The sequence below is a fragment of the Vulpes vulpes genome, chromosome 2, assembly GCF_048418805.1.
Source record: "Vulpes vulpes isolate BD-2025 chromosome 2, VulVul3, whole genome shotgun sequence".
Classification (NCBI taxonomy): Eukaryota; Metazoa; Chordata; class Mammalia; order Carnivora; family Canidae; genus Vulpes; species Vulpes vulpes.
The window spans coordinates 51,913,988-51,933,023 of record NC_132781.1 but is presented as its reverse complement, the minus strand read 5'-3'; the positions used below and the strand labels follow the sequence as shown (position 1 = coordinate 51,933,023).

At 60.5% G+C, this 19,036-nt stretch overlaps 1 protein-coding gene across 4 annotated transcripts in view; it reads left to right on the top strand.

The window, feature by feature from the left end:
- NTNG2 (netrin G2) overlaps window positions 1-15,729 on the top strand; it is a 70,522-nt gene extending 54,793 nt beyond the window's left edge. For 3 of the 4 annotated variants that reach the window (XM_026009231.2, XM_072748290.1, XM_072748291.1), the window contains exons 5-12: window positions 1,228-1,400; window positions 5,121-5,147; window positions 5,960-6,097; window positions 9,407-9,481; window positions 10,948-11,049; window positions 12,437-12,604; window positions 14,066-14,200; window positions 14,762-15,729. In XM_026009231.2, the coding sequence (XP_025865016.2) occupies window positions 1,228-1,400; window positions 5,121-5,147; window positions 5,960-6,097; window positions 9,407-9,481; window positions 10,948-11,049; window positions 12,437-12,604; window positions 14,066-14,200; window positions 14,762-14,997 (1,054 nt within the window). In that variant the 3' untranslated portion in view covers window positions 14,998-15,729. The remainder of the gene's footprint in view (window positions 1-1,227; window positions 1,401-5,120; window positions 5,148-5,959; window positions 6,098-9,406; window positions 9,482-10,947; window positions 11,050-12,436; window positions 12,605-14,065; window positions 14,201-14,761) is intronic. The other variant, XM_072748292.1, reaches the window with a different exon arrangement.
- Window positions 15,730-19,036: the final 3,307 nt, after the last annotated feature.

Here is a 19,036-nt window from a genome sequence, read left to right as displayed (position 1 = left end):
AGTGTGTATCTTGAAAAGAGTAGGGCTTTAAAAAACATAACCACACTGCCATCCCCGCACCTAATCAGCAGTAATCTAAGATCATCAAATACGGTCTCCAGATTTCCAATTGCTTTGTGAACATTTGTCTATTTGAGTTTAGAGGTTGCAGTCAGCGGATGCCTTTGAGGCTTCTTTTGATCTGGTGCTCCCTCACTGGTTTTGGCCTCCTGCACTCCAGCTGGTCAAGGGGCTGGCTCGTCACTCCTGGAGTCCCCTCTGCCTGCATTTGGCCAACAGCGTCCTGCTGCTGTTGCTCTGTTCGTTCCTCTGCTTCCATGTTTCCTGTGAATCCGTAGATGGAAGCGGAGGCTCCCTCAGGTTCAGGTTCAGGGTGTTTTGGTGCAATGGCTTCAGGGTGCCATGTGTCCTCGCGCTGGGAAGCTCTGTCTGGTCGGCTGTCACCGTGAGATGGCAGGCTGCTGATGCTCAGAGCATAGAGCTGTTCACGAAGGCAGGGGTGGGGGGTGGCAGGGCTGCTACATGGCGACCTTCTAATCCTACCTTCCCTCTTTGGTAATTAGCTGGATGCTTCTATAAAAAGAAACATTCCCTCAACCATAGTTGGTTACCCAGAGGTACAGTTTACACAGGACATGCTTGATTCTCTCCCTTTATTTACCGGATTTCAGAATAATGAGCGGCCTATAAATATTTGAATGAATGAATGAATAATACATGTGTGGATGAACCGAAAGGGGTTTGGGAGTTGGGGTTCTCTCCATCTGCCCTGGAGGGTGTGAGTGTGGGCAGAGGCACAGCCTTGGGCGGGGGCCAGGCCCACACGGGGAGGGGAGGGCTCGTGAGCAGCTCTTGCTACCTGCCAGCCTGCCTCAGTCAGGAGCAGAGGGGATTAGGACTCAGCATCTCGGTCAAGGTCACCAGTACCCCTGCCCTGGGAGGTGGGAAAGCCCTGGCAGCAGCATCAGGGCAGGGGGTGGAGACCCATGGTAGAGGATCCAGGGGCAGCTTTATCTCTGGAAAGGTCGGAAATGGTGCTGCTCTCTGAAGAGCAGGGCGATCGGGGCATCTTTGTCCTGACGGAGAGTTCCAGCAGGTGGGCGTGGTGGTGGCCTCCAGGGTCACCCTCCCAGCACCCTCCAGGCTGGGCTCTCCCTCCCCCAGGGCGGTGCCCACCTGCCCCAGGTTCACTGACCTCTCTGGCCCTCTGTGTCCTCCCCCCCCCAGGTGCAAGTGCAACCTGCACGCTAACCTGTGCTCTGTGCGGGAGGGCAGCCTGCAGTGTGAGTGTGAGCACAACACCACAGGCCCCGACTGCGGCAGGTGCAAGAGGAACTTCCGCACGCGGTCCTGGCGCGCCGGCTCCTACCTGCCGCTGCCCCATGGCTCTCCCAATGCCTGTACGTACCGCCAGGGTGCCCCTGCCCCTCCGCCCCGGCCCACGAGGCTGCGGTCTCCCCCACTCTTCAACCCTGGGAGCTGTGGGTCACACACCCGTGCCCACCTGCCTCCTGTGACACCTAAGCCGCCCTTCCTGCCCCAGGGAACCCCGAGATGAGCTGCTCGGTATTTTTCCCACTGTCCTTCTGCTTCTTGACCCTGTGGGCTGGAGAGAAGGCACCCCTGGGCATCAGGAGGGGGTGGCGGAGACCCCTCACTGCAGGCTGTGGTTAGCAGCCCTGTCCCTCACAACCAGCCTTTTCAGGACATTTACAACCTGCCATGCAGGTACCACCTGCTGTGCCATCCCTGCCCCCTTGACCCTCAGAGTAGCCTCCAGAAGTGGGTCTCTTTCATCCCATCTTACAGAGGGGTCCTCTGAGGCCCTGGGCAGAGATCCCCCCACCCTCTGGTCCTCCTTCCTCTCCATGGTCCTCTCCTCCCACTCAGCCTTCCCGAGCCAGGGTAGTGCTCCATGGGGTGCACCCACATGGGTCTGCATCGTGAACACCACTTTGAGGGGGCCCCACTCATCATCAGAGGTCCTCTGCATAGTCCATGGATGTTTTCTTGAAATCACAGATCCCAGGGAGCCCCCAAGCTGCAGTGGGGAGTGGGGCGCTGGGGCTGGTCCCTAGGGTGGACTCTCCCTGACCAGCCCCCTGGTGACCTCACTGATGTCTGACATTTGTCAGGCTCTTTGGCAGAGGCTGCACTAGGCACTTGGTGCACAGCTTCTCCCTCAGCGCTTACCACTGCCCCGTGGGTGTAATTATTATTTCCCCGTTCTCCAGACGAGCAAACTGAGGCCCAGCAGCCCTGGTCCAGCAGCAGGCAATGCGCCAGCACTGGGCCCGATTCCAAAGCCAGAGCCGGGCGGCAGCCCCCCTGCCCCGGGACCACCCACCTGCTGGGCACCCCACAGGAGCTGCTCCATTGGCACCCTCCATCCACCAACCTGAAAGATTTATGTGACTTTAGGCTGATCAAAGCTGAAAGCCTCACAGCGAGGCCATGACAGGCATGTCGTGCCTGTGCTGGGCGACAGGCCTTTGAAGGGGTGACTTGCCAGGCGCTCACAGCACTCTGGGCCTTCAAAGGCACCCAGAGCCCCGGGCGCTGACAGCCACCCCTCCCGGCTCCCTCCTCAACTGGCCAACCCATCTCTTTGTTGGAGCCACTGCTCCAGCCCTTTCTTTAGTGGCTGTCACCTCCCTCTGACTGGCAGCCTGCCTCCCGTCCTCTGTCCTGCGGCCTCCTCCTCCCCTGTCCACTCCACCTCCCGAAGGATCTGCCTGAGGTCTCCTGACTCACACCCCTGCTCAGACCCGCAGGCTGCACGCTGTGGTGCCCACCCCATGTCCAGCCCGCCGGGGGCAGATGCGCCTACGCACACACAGCCCACCTTGGCCCCTGAACCCCCTCCCCTCCGTCCTGCGGGGCCAGGCGAAGCCCCTCTGTCTGGGGGAGCTCCTGGAGCCAGTCCCTGCTTCCCCAGAGTCCCCCTCACCTGCGAAGGAGGGCTTTCTCTGGAATGCCTGAGAGGAGAGCAGAGGTTGGAGGTGCTCTGTGTCCTCAGCCTCAAGCTTTCTCATCCGGGACCCCCACCTTCTCTAGGATGGCAGGAGAAAACAGCCCCCAAGACACAGATGGAAACAAGTCCCAGGTTAATTTTGCCCCTACCCCGTGTCCCCATCTCAGGAAATGGCACCAGCACCGGGGGCCAGGCTGCAAGTGTGGGGGTCACTATGGATGCTAACCCTTGCCCACCACTGCCACCTCTCGGTCTCTGCATCCCCCCTCGCTGTGGCAAGAGCGGCCCTCTCGTCAGGGCCCCACCAGTACATCCTCCCTATCCGTCCTCCCCGTCCTCTCCATTGTCTCTGTCCTCCCAGTCTTCCTCATCCTCCCCGTCCTCTCAATCTTCCCCATCCTCCCAGTCCTCTGCATCCTCCCTGTCCTCCTCCCCTTCCTCCTCCCATACTCCCCATCCTCTCCGTCCTCTCTGTCCTCCTCGTCCTCCCAGTCCTCTTTGTCCTCCCCATGCTCCCTGTCCTCCCCGTGCTCTCTGCCCTCCCAGTCTTCCTTTTCCTCCCTGTCCTCTCAATCTTCCTCATCCTCCCAGTCCTCCCCGTCCTTCTCCTCCTCCACCCATGCTCCCCATCCTCTCTGTCCTCCTTGTCCTCCCCATCCTCTCAGTCCTCCTTGTCTTCCCCATGCTCTCTGTCCTCCCCGTGCTCTCTGCCCTCCCCGCCCTCTCCATCCTCTCTGTCCTCCCAGTCTTCCTTGTCCTCCTCGTCCTCTCAATCTTCCCCATCCTCCCAGTCCTCTCCGTCCTCCTCCTTCTCCACCCATGCTCCCCATTCTCTTCCTCATTCTCCCCATCCTCGCAGTCCTCCTTGTCCTCCCCATGCTCCCTGTCCTCCCCGTCCTCTCAGTCCTCCCTGTCCTCTCCATCCTCCTCATCCTCCCTGTCCTCGCTGTCCTCTCAGTCCTCCTCATCCTCTCCATGCTCTCTATCCTCCCCATGCTCCCTCTCCTCCCCATCCTCTCAGTCCTTCCTATCCTCTCCCTCCTCTCCGTCCTCCTAGTCCTCCCCATCCTCCCCTTCCTCCTCCTCCTCCCCATCCCCCCCCATCCTCCCCACGGCTGCAGGCAAAGGGCCTTCCTCACTTGGGTGTCCTCAGAATCAAACCCTAACCCGGTCCAGCCCCCATGCCCTACACAAGGCCCCATGAAATCACCCTCCTGGGCCTCCCTGGCTGTCCCCTGGACTCACCCCAGGAGGTCTGTGTGCCACGCAGCCTGCTGTCCACACCACAGCCTCCCCCCCAACCCTGGAGGGCCTCCCAAATCACGGAGGGGGTCTTCACCCTCTGGTCTTCTTGGGAAAGCCTGGCAACAGTTCCTTTCTCTTGGGACTGATGTTCTTACCCTAGTCTCTCAAGACTCCCTGGTCAACCCCTGACCTTAGGCCTCCGTTGGCCCCCAGAGCTTGGACACACACATACAGAAAGGCCACTGCCCCTCAGAGCTGTGTGGCCTTGGACAGGTCATTTTACCTGGAGCCCTGTTTCCCCAATCCGTAGAATCAGGACCCTAGCGACCCCCTGTGGGGTTTTGCAAGGACTGAATTGCCCACGCGGAGCCCATGCTGAGTACGTGCCTGGCACACGGCGTGCTCACATGCGGCAGCTGCTACGATTCTGTTTCTGTGAGTCCCTGGGCATTCTCTACCTCTTCCCAGATTGGAACCCACACTGTGCTTTCCCTCTGGTGACAAATTCCATCAGCGCCTCCAGTAAGCCTATCTGCCCCCGTGCTGGTGCCCCTCATATTCTCTGACATCCCAGTGGGCCCCCTCAAAAGATCTCCCTCCTCCTTGGCCTGTGTGGGCCTTCTGAGTGTCTAACATCGAAGACAATGGTGCATGCGAAGCCCCCAGGGGAGTGTTTGACACTTACCTGCAGGTCCCCCAGGCTAAGTCATGGCTCTGAGACTCAGTTTCTCCATCTGCCAGATGAGCTAAGTAAGGCAGCCCATCCCTCTCAGGGTGGCTGTGGGGATGAAATGGGATAAACGGGGCCAGCCCTACATGTGGCCTCTAGGTCTCCATCCCCAGCCCTGCCACCTCCTGCCCCCTGCAGGGGAGGCCCTGTGACCCTCCTTCTCTCCCCCAGGTGCTGCTGCAGGCTCAGCTGTTGGCAGTAAGTATGCTCCAGATCCCCCGCCCTGGGGAAGGCCCCCGGTGCACGAGCCTCTTGACGACTCCCATCGCACCCCATTCACTCCGTCGCCTGTCCCTGCTCCCTCCTGTCCCCTGGGCTGTGGCCTGCAGCCAGCACCTCCCACACTTCTCCCCTTGAGCTTCCTGGTCAGTGCTGCTTTGGAAAGGGCCCCACAACCCCTGGGTGAACTCCCCATGCCACCCTCTCCTCTCGGGCAAGAACGGGGATCCCTTCTTCCTGGCCAGAGGCAGAAGGCCCCCCCAGCCTGACTTTGGGGTTTGGCTGCCTTGGGGCAGCTTGCAGGTAAGCCGGGATCCTGCCACCTGCAGGCCAGCTCAGAGGGGGCAGACCGTGGGACGGAGTGGGGGGGGGGGGCTCCAGGGAGGGTTGGGCGGGGGTGCATGCAGGCTGACAAGTGGTCAGCAAGCTGCTGGCCCTCCAGCGCTCACAGCGCCAGGCACTGGCTAGTGGGGTACTTCTGGTACCCCACTTTCTCCTGGCATCCTCCCCCCGGGTGGGATCTGCCAACTTTTAGAGTCAGCAGGAGAGTACTTGCCAGTGTCAGAGGGCCAGCCGGTGGCCCACCTCATATTTAAGAAATGCTTGAGGGAGGGCCATGGCCCACCCTGGGCTGCTCCCTGCTGGGACCCCTGGAGGGGCAGAGAGGGTCCCAGAGGAAGCTGGATCCTGGAGGGGATGCTGGCCCACTTAGTGAGGCCAGAAGTCATTTCTCTGCATTTCCCCCACACCTGCCAACTCCCCACCCTCTTGCTTTTCTCATCTCTTGCCAGGCATCAGCAGGCCCCAGAAAGACCCCATCCCCAAAGCCCCTGTGGCCACTGTGGCCATGAGAGGGGACCCCAGCACTCCTGCCCCCTCCACATCCACTGGGCAGGCCCCCATGGCCCCCAGCACCCTGCAGCCCACAGGTGGGTGCCCAGGTACAGCCCAGCTGCCCTGCTCTTCCCTACTTCCCACCAAGTCCCCGCCTCTGTTTGTGATGTGTGCTGCTGTAGAGGCATCAGCCCTGGGGCTTGGCTCTTAGAGTAGAGAACATTAGACCCTCGAGCCACAAGAATGTGGGGCTGAGGGGCCTCTAGGCTGTCTGGGCCCAGCTGCCAGGAGATCTGGGGCTCACTTCAAGCCCCTGGATGCTTATTCCTCCCAAATCACCACTCAGGAGGGTCCCAAGACTGGCATGGCCGAGAAGACAGGGTGACTGAGGAAGAGGGTAATGCTGAGAAGCATCAAGACCACGCAAGGTTCACCCAAAGCCTGTCTCCCAGGGGAGCTCCTCCCTCAGTGCTCCACGAAGCTGGCCCACCACCCCACCCCCTGCTCTGCCTCCAGAACCCAAGCAGCCGACCCGTAGGAATGGTCAGCACAGAGTTAGCCAGGAAGGCGAGCTCCTCTAATCAGCAAGGCAGAAAGGCACCTCCGGGCCAGGCTGTGTAGACTAGGGACTACCAAGCATGTGAGGCAGGGCCAGGCCAGGGCCAGCATCCTGTCCCACATCAGCCACAGCAGCCCTTGGAGACACCTGCTGTCTGGTTTTAATTACCCTCCAAAGCTGGATTGGTGCGTATTCGAGGCCTGGGGTGTGGCCCTCTGGGTTTACCTGGCCCTGCCCACTGCAAATGCCAGGAGTCTGAAAGGACACATCCTTCCCAGAGAGTGTCAGGAGGCTGTGTCTAAGGGAATCCCTCCCAGCCCCAGCAAGGAAGGGGTGCCCCTGCAGTGTGTCCCAGCAGAGAGGAGATGGCAGGAGCTCCTCACTCCTGGGCAGTGCCATGACCCTTCCTATCTGCACACGGACATGTGGAGGGGCGGACAACATCTCCAATGGGCAGGAACTCCCCCCACCTTTAGCTGGGGAAGGGATCCGCACTCAGCCTCTCCCCCCTTGGGACTCAGCCCTCTCCATGCTGGGTGAGTGCTGTGGAAAAGTTGGCCTCATTCCTGGGCCATCTTGCTGAACCCCCCATAGGACCTGGAGGGTGACACAATCCAGCTCTTTGGATTTCTTCCCTCCACCCTTCTCCATGAGAGGCATTTACAGGAGGCAGGGTCTAGTCAGGAGACTCAGGGATTTCAGGGGAGCCTCCTGGCCCAGGGATCCTCTTTGGGGTGAAAGACGTAAGCTGGCCCAGCCACCTGATCCTTGGCCAGTGCTTGTTTGTGCTAAGCCTGTGATGGGCAGAAAGGAGCCAAACTCTGCTATAGCAGGTGCCATGTCTGCGTGCAAACAGTGGCCTGTCTGGGTGGGAGACCAAATGCTCTATCACCACACATACACACACACACACACACACACACACACACACACACACACACACACTGAGAAACCTTGAATCCATTTTCTGAGCTGCTTCTGATTTGGTGCAAGTGGTATAGGCAGCCTCACAACTGGAAGCTAAGGAGAGAGTCCAGGGCCAGGGCAGCGAGTCAGGGTGAGGTGGGCTTGAATCGTGAGGGTCCCCAAGACCCAAGTGGCGAGAAAGGGCACTGCTCAAGCATTCAGTGGGTTGTAGTCAGCTTTGCATGCTAAGCCCAGTGCCAGGCAGCAGGGTGCTCAGGGGAGAAGGTGGCTCCAGCACGACAGCCAATGGCCCGAGCAGCCCATGTCTCCGGAGCCATTGCTCCTCTTAGTAACTAAAGCCTGTGCCCTGGGCCCCATGTACCCGGACCCCCGCTAATAATGACAATCACTCCAGGTGTCAGAGCGTGGACCTCTCTTGGGCTCACAGCTCTCAGATAGGCAGTTCCTGGCCCCACAGGTGAGGATGCTAAGGCTTAGGAAGAAGCAGCTGGACTTCAAAGTGTGTAAATTATACTTCAATAAAGCTGTTTAAAAAGAAAGAGGCAACTGCTGGAGGTAATAGGATTACAAAGGCGCCCAGACAGATTTCGAACTCAGGGCTCACTGACTCCAGAGGCGAGGTGCCCCCTTGGCCACCCAGTGCTGCCACCCCACAGCCTCAGAGGCCGTGAGCTGGTACCTGTCTTTAAAACTCGGCTGGTATAGCTCCCCGATTCCAAAGGAACAGACGGGGCCTCCATCTGGCCTTGGCACACAACAGAGGCCGTTGCGAGACTGTTCCTCCTGCACACCTGAGCGTGCCCCAGAGAGCCCAGCCAGAGGTCTCTCTTGCCCCCAGATAGGTCCCAAGTCCCCCCTTTGCCTCCCAACAGGTGCTCCAGGCTCTTTGGCCAGAGTCCAGCTGGGCCTGTGAACCTCTGGCCCAGATGTTTCTCCCTCCTGCCAATGTCAAGCTGTCTGGAGGGCAGGGGCTGCCAGGCAGGAAAAGCTGCTCAAGACCACTAATCCTCCCCCACAGAGGGTGGTGGGAGAAAAGGCTCCAAAGCAAAAAGCCTTCGGGGCGGGTTTTATCGCGGCTCTAATTAAGCCCTTGCCAATTTGGGCCCTGTAGCCTGCTCTTCTCATTGAGCACCATATTAATGTCAATTTGATGTCCAAAGGCTCCCAGCTCCCAGCTGGAAAGTCTCCTGCATTTTTTAGCTGGTAGGTTTTCTTTTTCTCCCCACCAACCAGCATCGTGCGTAATCCCTTTAAGAAGCGGAAAGAATCTGATTTCTCCCCTGTCCCTCTGGGTTTGTCCTTTGAAATTCAGCGCAGAGCCATGCCTCGCCTGCTTCCCCAGCTTTGTGTCCAGTGAGTCTAGGAGATAGGCACCCGGGGTTGACTCACACTGGGGTCCCGGGTGAGAACGGGTCCTGGCCGTGGGTTGGTGGAGGGGCTCCTGTCCCCACACTGGTGATGGACCAGAAGCCTTCGAGAACCCTTCTGGACATTTTGATGACTCACATCCCCCTTTACAGTCACTAGCCAGGGACTTCAGCACAGAGAGGTCTGGGCCCAGACACAGGACTGGGTCCAACTCTACCCTCAGTAGGAATGGGGACAACACAGGGAGTTTGGAAGAGTCGGGTAAATCAGGTGTTCCACTGAAGGAAGGACTACCCAAAGCATGCAGATTCTTGGGCTCTCCCCGCTCCCCTTATCTGGCTTCAAGTCCACGTGTGCCCTCCACAGGCTGTAGTTGTGTAGATGCTGCCTCTCCAGTAGATTTGGACCCACTCCCATTTGGCCAGTGTAGATAGAGCCACTGCTTTCACTGCTGCTGCTGCTAAAGGCGTGTGATGCCTCCGTGTGTCTCCAGGACCCCCCCAGCCCCACCCAGTCACATAACTGGGTTTCTTCTCTTCTTTCCCCCAAGAGTGGATCAGGCCATCTACCGCTGCCCCCCTTGGGGAGAGCTACCCCTGGCCCCAGATGGCCTCCACTGCAGAAGGTATGGGGGGCAGGGCCTCCACGGGCATTAGACACCCCCCCACCCCAGAAAGCTCCTTAGACTGCAGGCCCCTCCCTCTTTAGTGGAGGTAGCAGGTGCATGAGGTGGAACTGGGGTGGGAGGGGGCCCCGTGGGAGCGGAAGGGGAGGGGCCTTGGAGCTCTACCTGCCCCCACCCCAACTCTCACCTTTCTAGAGATGCTCCCCCTCAAGGGCTTTGGAGCCAAGTGTAGAGTCTGCCCTGATAACAGGAATCCTGTCCTGCCACTGTCAGCCACAGGACACTGGGGACAGGGATGGAGCTCAGAGTCAGTGCAGGAGCCAGGTGATAGTCAGACCCAGACCGAGGGGCTGGCTATGAGTAGATGAAAGAAGATAGCGCATTCCAGGTGGCAGGGACAGCAAGGGCAAAGGCTTGGTGGGGGGATGGCAGTGAGCAGGGCAGGGGGTGTCTTAGAAGGCACTGGATACCTAGCGCAGAGCCTCAGTCTCCCATAGCGGTGGGAGGAGACACGCGTGGGCCTGTTGGTAGCCGCAGATGGACGTGCGCAGGAAGCACACAGGGCCTTGCTCGACTCTCTGAGAAGGGAGCCTGTACCCATCCCAGCTCACCTGTTCCCTGGCCATTAGGTCCTAATGCCTGTGTGGAGCACCCCGGCCCCACACCTCCGGCCCCTCTGGGAGCAGCGAGCAGGGCTCTGAGCGCCCTCTGCTGGCAGGCAGTTCTGGAGCTGGAACCGCACTCAGAGGGACTGCAGTTCCCAGCGACCAGCAGGCGCTGAGTGGGGTACCCTCCCTGGTGATGGAGCTCCTGGAACCATCACTTCCCTGCCCTGGACTGACCAGGGCACCGCAGGCTCCCAGAGGGAAGCCGAACTGACTTTGCTGCCAGGACAGCGTCATGCTCACTCACCAAGATAGGGCCGAGGCCCCAGTGGGTTCCATGCGGAAGACAGGCCAGGTCTGTGCTCATGGCTCACAACCCCTGCAAGCAGGGAATCCGTGGATAGTAAAGGACGCACTTTGGCTGGAGCAGAGAGGTTGCTTCAGAAAGGTAGCTGCCAAAAAGCCTTGTGAGCCAGGTCCACACTCTTAATGCTCACAGGAGTTAGGACAGGAGAGGAGAGAGCAAAGTGATATCTGCATTCAGTCAAAAAAAAAAAAAAAAAAAGAATCAGCTTCAGCAAAGCATCTTGCACGCTGTCAGGGGATGCTGGAGGTAGAGAAGTAACGTGGGAGAATTAATACATGAGTGTGTACGTGGTTTCTGGAGGGACACCAAAGGCAGGGCTGCTTCCACATACTCCTAGGTGTGCCGTGTCCCCTCAAATCTGAGGTGACAAGGCTGCCCCAGCGCATGCCCAGGGCACGGTGGAAGCCTTTGTCGGGCCTTCCCTGGGCCCTGACAGCCTGCCCTGGGCAGCTGAACCATGGCGACGAAGGAGGCTTATTTCTCATCTCTCCAAGCTGTGGGCACCTCGGCCGCCGCCCCTGCCCCTGCCCCAGCCTCCAAACCTTTCCAGCTCAAGCCCAAATCTGCTCAAGTGGTGCCCATTGAAGAGTTCCAAGGTAAGAGGAAGGTCCCCGGGCCGGACCAGCCCTCCTCCACCACCTCTCCCCTCGCCTCCACTGGAAAACAATGATGCAGGACGAAGGACCCAGGCCTGGCTCAGAAAACCCTCCTGGAGTAGCTGGGTCAAGGTGAAACCAAGCCTCTCTTCCCTCTGTCCTCCCTCCCCAAGGGAGCTGGGAGCAGGTATGAGTCAGAAGCACAGTGGGCAGGCACAGGGCAGGCAGAGAGGCTACCAGAAATAGCCTGTCCTGGCTCCCCTGGGAGGTGTGGCCCAGGGGCTCGTCTCCGTTGAAGCAAGAGCTGGGACACAGGGGTCACTGACACTACTCCTTGAGACACCTGGATGCCTCACCGGAAGGTCCCCCCTGGAGGGACAGGTGAGAAGGGGGCAGGTCCAGGAGGCCCAAGGTGTGGCTTGCCCCCTGTCACCTCCCGGGCACGGCTCTGAGGCTCATCTCTCCAAGGTTTCCCCTGCCCTTGACCACCAAGGGACAGTCGCCTCCTTGGGCAGGGAGCAAAGCCCTGGGTCTTCACGATGCCTTGTCTGGGCAGTCATAGGACTCGCCCAGTCCCCAGAGCAGGGGGAGGGCTGGAGGAGACAGCAGGGTGGCACAGAGATCCCTGTCCTCATTTTGGAGCCGTGCACGGGCAGTAAGAGTCTGAAGCCAGGCCAAGATGACCAGGAGGCAAAACGAGATGCCCCGGGGCACGAACCCTAAGATGGCATTCATTCTCAGGGTTGTGCAAGAGGAGGCCCTCTGGTGCCAATCAGATTTGCAGAACAGCTCAGGCTAATAATAAAAGGTCTGGCAGGTGGGCGTTTTCCTTCCAACCATCTTCCAAAGCAGCATGTGGAGGAAGCTCCTGGCCCATTCCATCCTGCCTGGCTCGCGTGCATGCATCTGTCCCTCACTGAGTCCCGGGGTACAAGGCCATGAACCCAGGCACTGTCCTTCGAGCTCACGCTGGCCGCAGGACCCCATCCTCCCTGCATGAATCACCTCCAGCCACCCCGGCATCTGTTGGGAATCCTTCTGGGAGCACCTCACCCTGGCGCCCCGCCAGGCAGGTGCTGGTCCCCTGGCCCTCCCTGGATTCCTGCCCCCAGGGCCAGGTGGGAATTGGTGGGTGGGGCCAACATTGGTCCTCGCTCTGGCCCAAAGCGGGCGGGACACACCTGCCTCCTCCCAAATGGTACCGAAGTGCTGTTGGAGGCCTGTGACACCCTCCTGTGCCAGGTCCTGCCTCCCTGCATGTCGGGGGGCTGGTCTGTCCTCGCCCTGTGCCTCAGTTTCCCCTAATACACGGTGCAGGGGGTGGCAGGAAGGCACAGTCTCCCTTGGCTCACTGACCCGTGGTGTTTCTCACGCTCGGCCGGCCCAGACTGTGAGTGCTACGGCCACTCCAACCGCTGCAGCTACATCGACTTCCTAAACGTGGTGACCTGTGTCAGCTGCAAGCACAACACGCGAGGCCAGCACTGCCAGCACTGCCGTCTGGGCTACTACCGGAACGGCTCCGCCGAGCTGGACGACGAGAACGTGTGCATCGGTGAGCCCCTGGGCTGCGGCCGGGGAAGGGGCGCAGGGGGCGGGGACCGCGGGGGCGGAGCTAGCGGCGAAGGGCGGGGCGGGGCGAGGGCGGGGTCGGGAGACCCTAGAGCCTGCGGGGGAGGCGGGGGGAGCCCCGGGAGAATTTCATTTGGGGGAGGGGAGGCCCATTTCCTTTAGGCGTCTTCTTAGGACAGAAGCTTCCGGAATCTGCTTTGTTAATAACCTACCCCTGCCGGTCATCCCCACGGGCACTGGAAATTCAGAACCACTAGTTAGAGTCAAAGACCGGTTCTGGAGCTTGCTGTGTGCCTCAGTTTCCCCGCTTGTAAAATGCGGAAGTGGATTAGACCAAAGGTTTTCAACTCCGTTTTTGGGGCCGAAGCTTTTCTTCCAATGAAGTTCTTCTAATGCTTTATAAGCAGAGGCCCAGCTTATAAGACCCAATGGGTACTCGGTCTGCTCTCTTCAGACTCTGCTGCAGGACTGGCCGGCCTTGGGATAGAGAAACAATCCCTGGGGGGCCCGGGCAGGGGCAGGACAACCTGAAAGGCCAAACCCGTGGCCTCGGCCAACACCCACCAGCCTGGAAGGGCTGCCCACCGCCCCTGCCTCTCTCTCCAGTGGAGGTCACTGCTCAGTCCTAGGTGCCCAGCCCCCTGGGCACCCCACTGCCTATCCTCCACCCACCACCAGGTCAGCTCTGACTTCACAGAGGAAGGGCTGCACACAAGGCTGGAGCCCCTTGTCAGTCTGGATTATGGCCCTGGACTTCAGAGAATTCCATCAACTCTAAAGTTATCCAAAGAGAATGTGCTGGCCAGGTCACACCGGCCAGCTGCAGGCACAGGGTGGGGCCTCTGGATCCCAGGAGAAGCGTTCCCCCCTCCCAATACCCTCCTCACCCGGGCCCAGCTCTGGGCTTCAAGGACTCCCCGAGTGGGGACATGTTTGCCCTCTCCCGCAGAGCAGATGCCCCAGAAAACCAACTGGGAAGGGCCTAGGGGGAAGCTGCAAGCCTCTGGGGCTGCTCCTCCATCCGTCCTGAAGAGGAGATGCAGGTGCGGGCTACAGCCCCCCAAATCCCTAATCGGATGCCCTGCCTCTGATGAGGCTCCTCCCACCTGTGAAGAATCTTACAGCCCTTTGGAGGTGGGAAGGATCAGCGCTCCCTCCAGTTACACAGACGGAGACCCAGGCCCAGAGAGGCCAGGGAGAGGGCATGGGTAATGGAAGCTAGAGAAACAAATCAGTACAGTCTTCCCTCAAGATCTGGACACTCGGGCAGCCGTGGGCTCACGTGGACATGGTGTGGGGTGCACCACCGGGGGAAGTGCGGGGAGCCGGCTGGAGGGATGCGGCCCTGGGCCAGGAGGGATGCAGCCCTGGGCCAGGTGGGGGTCCGTGCACCGAGGACGCCCACGGGTTGTCCTGACCACACGCCATGCACGTGTCCGTCCAGAGTGTAACTGCAACCAGATCGGCTCCGTGCACGACCGGTGCAACGAGACCGGCTTCTGCGAGTGCCGCGAGGGCGCAGCGGGCCCCAAGTGCGACGACTGCCTCCCCACGCACTATTGGCGGCAGGGCTGCTACCGTGAGTGCAAGCTGGGCGCGCGGGGCTTGTGTTGTGGGTGGGGCGAGGGGCGTGGTCCAGGATGGAAGGAGGGGCCTGCTGTTTGGGGGCGGAGAGTGGGTTGTGGGTGGGGCGAGGAGCGGGGTCCGGGGCGGCGGGCAGGGCCTGATGCGACAGGAGAATGGGGTGGGTGTCAGGGAGGTCGGGGGTTGGCTGAGATGGGAGGTGGAGGCAAAGGTGGAGCTGGCGGTTGGTGGGACTTGGCTGGCCCCGACGAGTTTGTGGGGAGGGAGGAAGGGAGGCTGTCCGAGGAAATGATGGGCCGGCGCCTCGGGAGGGGGATGGAAGGGCCCTCCAGGCACAGGGGACAGCAGGTGCAAAGCTCTGGAGGAGGGGGAGCAGGTGCGTCCCAAGGCCGGCGGGCAGTGGCGGGAAAAGGAGCCGGGCCAGGCCTCGCCAGGGGCGTTTCGCACCAAGTGCGCCCTGAGCCTCCAACACCCGCTGGTCCGTCTCAGTCGCCAAAGCTCCAACGAGGTGGGTGGACGGGCCACCGCCCGCGTTAACTGCCCCTCCGCCCCGCAGCCAACGTGTGCGACGACGACCAGCTGCTCTGCCAGAACGGCGGCACCTGCCTGCAGAACCAGCGCTGCGCCTGCCCGCGCGGCTACACCGGCGTGCGCTGCGAGCAGCCCCGCTGCGACCCCGCCGCCGAGGACGGCGGCCTGGACTGCGACCGCGCGCCCGGGGCGGCCCCGCGCCCCGCCACCCTGCTCGGCTGCCTGCTGCTGCTGGGGCTGGCCGCCCGCCTGGGCTGCTGAGCCCGGCCCGGAGGACCCTGCGCCCCGGGAGCCGCGACGGTGGTGCCCGGGGGTGCGGAGGCAGGCGTCCGAGGCCGGGGCGGCGAGAAGGGTGCGGCCCGAGCCGCTCCCAGGTGCTACTCCGCAGAGTCCTCCCGCCTCCTCCCCCGCGGCCAGTGGCCCCGCCCCGCCCCGCCCCGCCCCGCCCCCGCCCCGGCACTGCCCTCCGCCGCCGCAGGGGGGCGCTGTGCGGCCCGGCCCCAGCAGCCCGCGACTTGGGTCTTAGTTTTTCTTTCGTATCACCCGCCGCCCCCACCCTTTTCTTCGCTGGCGGTGGGAAGGGGGTGGGGGGGTGGGGGGAAACGCTGCTCCCCTCCACGCCTCCAGGTCCCGCCTCCCAACACGCGCGCACACACACTCACACTCACTCTCACGCGCGCGACTGTTGCGGAGACCCCTGCCCGTCCCTGGCTTAGGGTCGGGTCGCCGGAGGACCCGGAGGTCCAGTTGCCTACGACTCTTCTGTCTTTGTTTTCCTTTGCAACAGCCCGCCAGACTCCGTGAGGCCTGGTGACCAAGGAACTCACCGTCTGGGGGAGGGGTTAGGAAGGAGGGTTGGGAGGGCTGGAAACTGTTTTGTAGAGAACTATTTTTGTTTGTATTAATCGTCCCGCGTCAGGAGGACATAAACCGCTGCAGGTGGTTGATGGTGTATAATCGACGGAGTAAAGAGTCTGCTCACTGCTGCCTCCAGGCCCTGTTTTCTGTGTTCCTTTACACCCGGCAGGTTTGGAGCTTAAGGAAGCCCACAAAGTAGTCTTGGAGCATCCCTTCCCGGCGAAGGCCACCACCTGCGCAGGCCTTCCTGTGCCTTAGACCGGGCAGGGCCCCTCCCCGCAGGTGTGGTTAGCAGAGCCCCTTAACCCCAGCCCTGACCCACAGTAGGAGCTTCCTCTCCGTCCTTTCCCTTAAAAAAAAAAAATCCAAAGTTCATTGACGCTTTTCCTCAGCTGTCCTTGAATTTAAAAGCACATGTGGATGTTGGCATCATTGCTGAGAAATCCAAGGGAAGGGAACTAACTGGTGGTTTATAAATCAGGATGGATGTGTCTCTGAGACCCGTGGGACCCCCAGCCTCGGGCCTGCTGTCTGCTGCTTCAGCCTCCCTCCAGCACTCCATGCTGGAATCTACATGGAGTCTGCGGCTGGCCACCCTCTCCTTCCCCTTCCCCTCCCAAAGATCACCCACGGGGAGGCCAAAGGGACGCAGGGGCAGCCTGAGAGTTGTGAGAGGACACTCTGAAGAATGGGGTCCGTTAGCTGAGACCCTGTGCCATGGGAGGGTTCCTCGGGTCTCTCCTGCCCTTGGGTGCTTGCACTTTCCCCTTGCTGACTCTCAAGAAGGTCCAGATTTGTCCCAGAAGCTTCTCAGCACCATGGGTCAGTGCTGGCTCCTAGCTGCTCCTGCAGCACCCACCTGCAGTCACCTCCTGGCACCTGCGGCCACTCTACCCAGGCTGAGAAGTTTAGACCTGCCCCCCACCAACCCTGCTCAAATCCCCAAAGCAAGGTGAGCAAGTCAGTTCAACAAAACTTGGCCTTGAGGACATCCTATCAATCCTGATATGAAACAGGATTCCAGGCCCCTCAAGGCCAGAGGCCAACCCTGCTACCCCTCTTGGCATCCATCCCCCACACCAGGTTGCAGAGCTCAGCTCCCAGCCCCTAAAGGAAGTGCCTTCCCTCAGGCCCCCCTGGCTTCTTCACCTTCTTCCTTACAGCACCCCAGGGAAAACCAGACATTCCAGGGCTCCTGGTATACAGGGGTGGGCATGTGACACAGTTCAGGCCAATGAAATGTAACCAGGAGTGATGAGTGGGGCTTCTGGAAAGGTCCTTAGAAGCCCTGCTCCTCTCTACCCCCCACCAAGGTTTATTTGGCCCAGTTTGCGGACCCGCCCTGCTCTCCTGCCCCTCCCCCTGGTGCTCAGCCAGCAGAAGGGAGGGAGGGGCCCTCTGGCAACCCCGGTGCTGTGAGGGCATCCTCCTCAGGATGGTGGAGCCGAGGAACTCAGCAGAGCCAAGCTCACCAGGCCTGCCTGCCAACCTCTGCACTTCTTCATGTGTGAGAAAAAATAAATCTTGATGTAATTAAAACACTGGAATTGGGCTTTTCTGTTTCACGCAGACTTACCAGTTCCTAAGCTATAGGCTCTCCCCCCCACACCACCTACCCCCCCCCCCCCCCCGCCACAATCCACTGAGGCCAGAGACACTGACACCCTCTGTCTCTCGGCTGCAGCACCCCCAACACTGCCGCTGACGAGGACAACCCATTACAGCGTTGGGCTACGGCGGCATTCAGGCCTTGCTGTCTCAAGCACCTCTCTCCCGGACAGGAGCCGCCTTCAACGGAGTGTGGGCAGGCTGAGCAAACGCTGCGCTATGCAAACAGTACCTGCTGGCTGCGATTTGCAAACAGTGGCGCCTTCCTCCTCCTCCTCACAGTGTTAAACTACAAAGGCATCACAGTAACATACCCCTAAACACACACACACACACGGTGGTTCCCATGTGAGAAGCAGAACTTGAGACAGGGGTTCAGGCGTGCATTTTCTGAGATGGTGAGGGAATTAGGATGTGAGGCGGGGGAAGGCCCAGCACTGATGTTTCTCCTCAGCCAGGTCCACTGAGGGGCTCTGGACCATGCACCATATCTGGGCAAGCGGCAGCTTCAAGTCATTGGCCTCATGCTGCTTTGGGGGAGCTGCAGTATCGGGACCCCCCATACAGGAGGTGGGAGGCCTTAAGGCCAACACAGCAAGGTGGAAGGCGCTCCCATAAAGAGGTTCTGGGCTGGGCACCAACACCTCTACTGCACTTGCACACACGCAAACACACTCTTCCCTTTGTGTCGCCCTGGGTGTTTGCCTGGAAGAGTCCCGGGGATCTAGGAGGAAGGGGCCTCTGTGGGCAGCACTCAGCCAGACCAGCACTGTGTCAGCCCCCCTGGGACTGCTCCCAGCAGAGGCAGGGAGGTGGAGAGCATCATAAATGAGAGCAGTGGCCCCAGTCCCTGACCTTGGCCAGAGGGTGGAGGAAGAGTTGCCAGCGACCATTTGGAAAACTCTGACATTTTCCAGGCATCAGGGAGAAGGAGAAAACAAGGTTAGCCGGCCCGGAAGCCATAGCCCAGCCTCCCTTAAACAGCACATCCTGGCCCGGAGATCGGGTTTTGACACCTGCTTCTGAGAGGCCAAGGTATCCAAGGCTTGGATAGCAGCCGGCATCCTTGGGCACAGGGTACAGGAAATGCTCGTCTTCATCCTAGGACAGGTTTCTCAACCTCCTTGCCTTTGACATTAGGGCTGGCTACCCAGGGGCTCGGCAGGAGGCTGTCAGCATCCCGGGCCTTGGCCTCCAGCCACTAGATGCCAGTAGCACCTCCTCCTCTGTGCAAAAACTAAAAGTGCCTCCAGGCACCGGGAGTTGGGGGCAAAAATTGCCACCCTCCAGTTGAGAACCACTGCCCTAGGCAGAAGGGACTGTCATACCCATTTCACAGAAGGGGAAGGGGAGGTCCAGCAAGGGAGGCAAGGGGAGAAGGAACTGGCCTGAAATCACACTTCTAAGCCCGGGGGGAGGAGCTGAGTCCAGAGCCCAGCATTTAACCCAGGGCCACAGCAGGCAGGGGGGCATCTGCCCTGGGTGGGAGGGGTCCCTCACTGCTCCCGCTCCTGCCTGTTTTGCCCTCCATCCCTGGGCCCCACGCAGCCCCTACGGCGGGCTCTAGAGAAGGCAGAGCAAGGAGCCCTGGGGAGCTGGGCTTCATCCGAATAGCTCTGCTGTCAGGGGCAATGTCTCCCCACCCGCTCCTCTGTGGCAGCCTCACCTCACCCCTGCCCCCACCCGCCCCCTCTAAATAAGCAGAACTGCTGTGTTAGCATTTCCTGCCTCCCCTGCCATACGTCACAGTTATGAGGCACTTACGGGCGTCTGGGGAACAGCCTTCAGCATCGCCAGGCCAGCCTCGGTGGGCAGGGCTCAGAGGGGGCTCACC